At 36.9% G+C, this 5213-nt stretch overlaps 1 protein-coding gene across 12 annotated transcripts in view; it reads right to left on the bottom strand.

Annotated features, from left to right (window-relative positions):
• RICTOR (RPTOR independent companion of MTOR, complex 2) overlaps positions 1–5213 on the bottom strand; it is an 88798-nt gene that overhangs the window by 35502 nt on the left and 48083 nt on the right. For all 12 annotated transcript variants that reach the window (XM_015562625.1, XM_015562628.1, XM_015562619.1 and 9 more), the window contains 4 exons: positions 4521–4588; positions 2887–2969; positions 910–997; positions 309–399 (listed from right to left, as the gene is read on the bottom strand). In XM_015562625.1, the coding sequence (XP_015418111.1) occupies positions 309–399; positions 910–997; positions 2887–2969; positions 4521–4588 (330 nt within the window). The remainder of the gene's footprint in view (positions 1–308; positions 400–909; positions 998–2886; positions 2970–4520; positions 4589–5213) is intronic.

Below are 5213 nucleotides of genomic sequence, written 5' to 3'. Positions count from 1 at the left end.
TCCCGCCTCCTGAGAAGCACTAAGGATGTCCGACTGCAGCTTAGGTCTGCTCCCTGCTGGTAAGTGGACATCCCCCGAGGGCTGCCGGGCTGCCAGAGTTATGTCTGACTGCCAGCTTGGGCCTGATCCCCCAGGGAGCGGGCCTAAGCCAGCAGGTGGACATCCTCCGAGGGGTCCCCGACTGCAAGAGGGCATAGGCCGGGATGAGGGACCTCCCAAGTGCACCAATTTTTGTGCACCAGGCCTCTAGTTTAATATAAAAACAGTCATTGTAATAAATTTGAACCATTTCTGTATCTAAATTCTACCTGGATCTGGCACGATGAGGAAGAATAGTTTTTGCTTCAGCTGCTACAAAGCCATCTGAGAGCCTCCAATTGTCCTGGAATCTGCCTGGATCTAAAATAGTTAAAAATAAGTAGTTAGGAGAAAATTAAACAAGTGTATATAACTACAAGCTAGCCAGGCTATAAATGATCTTTTTAAATGTTGGTTAGGAAAAAAATAGGCTAAAAAGGCATTCAGAAAAAAATGATTTATATAAATGTACACAAATCTAACTATTTGGGGACTCTGGGGTCATTTGTCTAAAATAAGAATTAGATCATGTAATTTGAGAATTATATAGGTTTCTTATTGTCTCCTCTTCCTTTCTTGGTCCATATTTTTATTAATTTCATTGCTCATTTGAAGAGCTAGGATGACAGGAGAAACTAAAAATTTCTTATTTTTAGAAATTTATTGGAGGTTTTACTTTTATATTAATTTCATGCCACTATAATGCAATAAGAAAAGAAAATTATATTCAGTATTTAGTTGAGTACTTTTTCTTTGAGGGATTGTCTCCATTAGGTTGCCATTTCAAAAATTATAACATTTGAATAGATGCAGATGCACCTTGATACTTACCTACACTGAGCAGCGCTTCTATGAACTCTTCAGTCACCACAGGCAGAGGAAGACGAAATATGTCATAAAGTACTTCAAGCAGACCTCTCTGCAAATGCAAATAAATACAGTTCATTAACTTTTATGGGGGAAAAAATCTTTGCTTAAAGATGTATTGAATGTTCTATTCTCAAAATAAAAAACTGATAAAAACAGAACTAATAGGCTATACTACTCTCTGTCCGTGGATTCATTCTTTGACTCTGGCAGACAAAAAATCCAGGTTCCAGTCCAAAAATTCCTTTTCAAAATGGTGCACTGACCGGGAATTTCTCCGTAAGTCAGTCAACCCTCTTCACATCGAATGCAGAATTTCAAATTTCAAGCCCTTGCACCTACCCCTCCAGGATGTCTACAAAATTGGTGGCATTGGTACTGTCCCTGTGGACACTGGTATTCCCAAACCCAGTATAACTAATTGTTATCTTTGCTCAAGTCAGTGTTACAACTGAAGTCTGTTGAAATGCATTATAAAACTTGAGTGAAGCTCTTTCTAGGGACAATGTGGGCTTCAATGTCAATGACATGTCTATCCAAGATGCTCATCATGCACCATGGCTGGGGACAGCCAAAATGACCCAGGAAGCAGCTGGCTTCACAGCTCAGGTGATTATCCTGAACCATTCAGGCCAAACCTGTGCTAACTGTTTGCAAATTGCTGATTAAACCTGTGAGAAGATTGATTGTCATTCTGGGAAGAAGCTGGAAGATCGCCCCAAATTCTAGAAATCTGTTGATACTGTCATCATTGCTGTGGTTTCTGGCAAGCCCGGATGTGTTGAGAGCTCCTCCTCTGGGTCATTTTGCTGTTCATGATATGAGACAGACGGTTGCTGTGGGTGTCATCAAAGCAGTGGGCAAGAAGGCTGCTGGAGCTGGCAAAGTCACCAAGTCTGCCAGAGGTCTCAGGATCTCAGGAGGCTACATGAGTATTGCCACTAATACCTGACACCCAGTCTTAATCAGCACTGGAAGGAAGAACAGTCTCAGAACTGTTGTCTCTATTGGCCATGTATATTTAATAGTTTAAAAAAATGGTTACTGATAATGCATTGAAAACCTTCAGAAGGGAAAATGTTTGTGGACCATTTGTTCTGAGAGAGGGAGAGGGGGACTTTAAATTATTAAGTTTTTAAAATTAATACTTTTCAATGAAAACCACTTGACCAACCATTTGTCACACAATTTTGGGACCCACTAAAACAGTTTCTTAAGAGAGAAAAAAACAAAAGGCACCAAAAAAACCCCCCAAAAAACCACCAAAAAACAACTACTGCTATCAGGCCTATCTTAGATAAAAAATATATTAGACAAAAAATAACTATTAAATGCTTACTAAATAAAAAATTTAATCTCTTCAATAAATCTTCAGTAACCCCACTGTACACATGAAGACACAGATTTAAAGGTTAAAAGCAATATGCCTACCCAGCAGGCATGACTCAGTGGTTGAGCATGAACCTATGAACCATGAGGTCACAGTTTGATTCCTAGTGTCCTGGTGTGGGCTTGATCCCTAGTGGGGGTATGCTGAAGGCAGCCAATCGATGATTCTCTTTCATCACTCATGTTTCTTTCTCTCTCTCTTCTCTCTCTCTCTCTCTCTCTCTCTCGCGCGCGCGCGCGCTCTTCCCCTCTTTCCCTTCCTCTATGAAATCAATAAAAATAAGTATTTTTAAAAAGCAGTATGCCCAAGGTCATAGAACTATAAGTAAAACTAGTAGTCAAACTTCAATCAACCAGACTCCAAAAACTATGTCCCTTCATCACTGCTGAGTAAGAAGTCAACTAAACTGCCCCAACCTCTAGATGCCTGCTTCTGGATCTTTCCACCTATAACCACATTCATTTCCACCATCACCTGAAATAACCTTTCTACAATTATTTTCTGCTATTAAAAGTCCAAAAAATGAAACAATCAGAATAACTTTTACAAACCCTTATTTCCATATTTGGTATGCAAAGTACTCCAATTAGAGATTGAATCCCAGAGTTTCCAGGTTTACATAAATTAATAATACCTAAAGTATAAAAAGAAAAAAAATCATTGACTTGAATTTCAAAAAAAATTAGTAATCTATATTTTCTCTTTGAGTTTGGGTTCAAAATTATTTGCTTAAGTCATCAAAATGGTATTTCTCAAACTCTGATGTTTGATGTAATGTGAGAGATTACAGATTATGATACAGTCTCTATAGATCATACTCTGCACTAATCAGGAAAACGGGCGGTTGCATCTCATAAAGCAACTGTGTTCTGGAGTTCATTTGTCAATCAATTTTGGCTTTTGAAATATATATAATAATGTTACAAATATACAAAAGCTTATAACTCATGAACAGTACCAGTGTCTAAATACTATTTAAGAAATTATTTCTGTGAGAAAAATGTTTTCAGAGTTCTAACTTGTAATGCCGGTATTTTTCTCCTTACTTCATTAGGAGGGTTGAAAACTCTCAACTAAGTTTCTAATGATGGATCAGTATATAAGGGATAGAGGGCAAACTGAAGCACGGTAGAAATAATGTTTAAGAGATGCAAGGGAATAGAATGGCAGAGCTTAGAGACTGGAGGTAAGGAGAATGAGAAGATAGTAGCTAGGCTGTCCTGGTGGTTAGAGCAGGATAGAATTCATGTGTTGGTAAGACAGAAACTGCTCTAATGGCAAAAAAGTTGAAGGATGGCAAAAGATGATAGTTGTAGCTAAAGGAAACTAAGTTAGAGTGAATTCTGAAGTAAGGGCAGTGATAGTTAAACTTGGCAGAAGGACTGTGTTGGTTTCTATGTTAAAATAGTGCGTGGAGGCTGGTTAAGTATAAAAAAGAATGTGTGATCACTGGGCCCTCATAAATACCTAGTTTATCCACAAGGGTAAGGGGAAATAGGTAGTCAGGAGGACACAGCATGAATGGAGATTTTTACCAAAGCACTGAGAGGTCAGGGGAAGTCACTGAATACATACTGGCTAGGGGCCAATGGCTGGGATAGTAATCTGTATGGAAAATATATCTTAGCATTACCTAGGTAACACAGATATGCTTAGGAAAATTTTCTTCTGTTTACTGCTACACTCCTGTGTATGCTATTCCTTAAATTATTCTACAAAGTCAAGAAGGAAGAAGGTATTTATTAATATAAAATAGCACACTTAGTGGTGGTATTATTTTAAGAAATATGTTTGCTTTCTATTCCACAGAAAGATAAAGCATGCTTACTCCCACTTCTCAAGAAATGTAAGACTACTAATAGCATACACCTTGCTTATTTGATATTAATTATGTTTTATATTGTCCTTTTAGGTAACAAACTTTAGTTACATATACAGCTAACACCTTCATATATACATATATGTATCTCGATATATATATCCATATATATATATTTATATATATCTCACATTTAATTTTTTTAATTGCCCAGGTAATCCTGAGTACATAGACTTACAAATAGTCAATTTTAATAATTCTGTGCAAATTCTTTTAGGTCTAAAAATAACATGTAAGACTAGATTAACATCTACATTAGATGCTGCATAAAAACTTAACATTTGAAAACAAAGTCAAGTAACTTACCTGCCCATGACCGGAATGTTGCTATGATTCCCATTTTACTGGCCAGAAACCTTGCTTCTCTGTCTTCTCTGTGTGTGGTAGTGGAGGGGAGGAAAGAGGGAGTCAAAGAAATATGTTAAAATAAAAAGTGAGTTTTTCCTGGTACTGTATCAGAATAAGCGCTATCATTAGTTAGCAATTAAGTATTTACACAGGAAATTAAACAACTTGTTAAAAAAAACAAAGATTAGATCTACCTCAAAGCAAATTACCTAATTACATGGGAAACTCCCTCTCCAATTGAAGATTCACAACATGGTTTAAAATAAGTTACTCCCTCTGTCCCATGATAATAGTAGCAAATGAATATTTAAACGGGAATTATTGGCGAATGCAGCTGTAAATTATGTTGTAGTGAAAAACTGCGAAGCCTTCAATCAAAATCAATGTTTCATGACATCTGTCATCTGTTTTGAGACATCTTTCAATTTTCGGTTAATCTAATTATTACGAATTATAACTATTTTTCTAATTTCATCCGCTGATCGGAATCAATTGTTTTATTTCAGTTGAATATCAACCCATTGTAAAAATAAGATGAAATAAACAGAGTTTTCAAGCAAAGATTGAGTTGCGATTGTCCAGTTCTTGATGCATCAAAAGAAAAAGGGAAAGTTGCAGAAAGGTGCAATTACGTTAGCTGCAAAACAAGTT

The sequence above is a fragment of the Myotis davidii genome, unplaced genomic scaffold (assembly GCF_000327345.1).
Source record: "Myotis davidii unplaced genomic scaffold, ASM32734v1 scaffold496, whole genome shotgun sequence".
In the NCBI taxonomy this organism is placed as follows: Eukaryota; Metazoa; Chordata; class Mammalia; order Chiroptera; family Vespertilionidae; genus Myotis; species Myotis davidii.
This window is presented reverse-complemented; position numbering and strand designations above follow the sequence as displayed.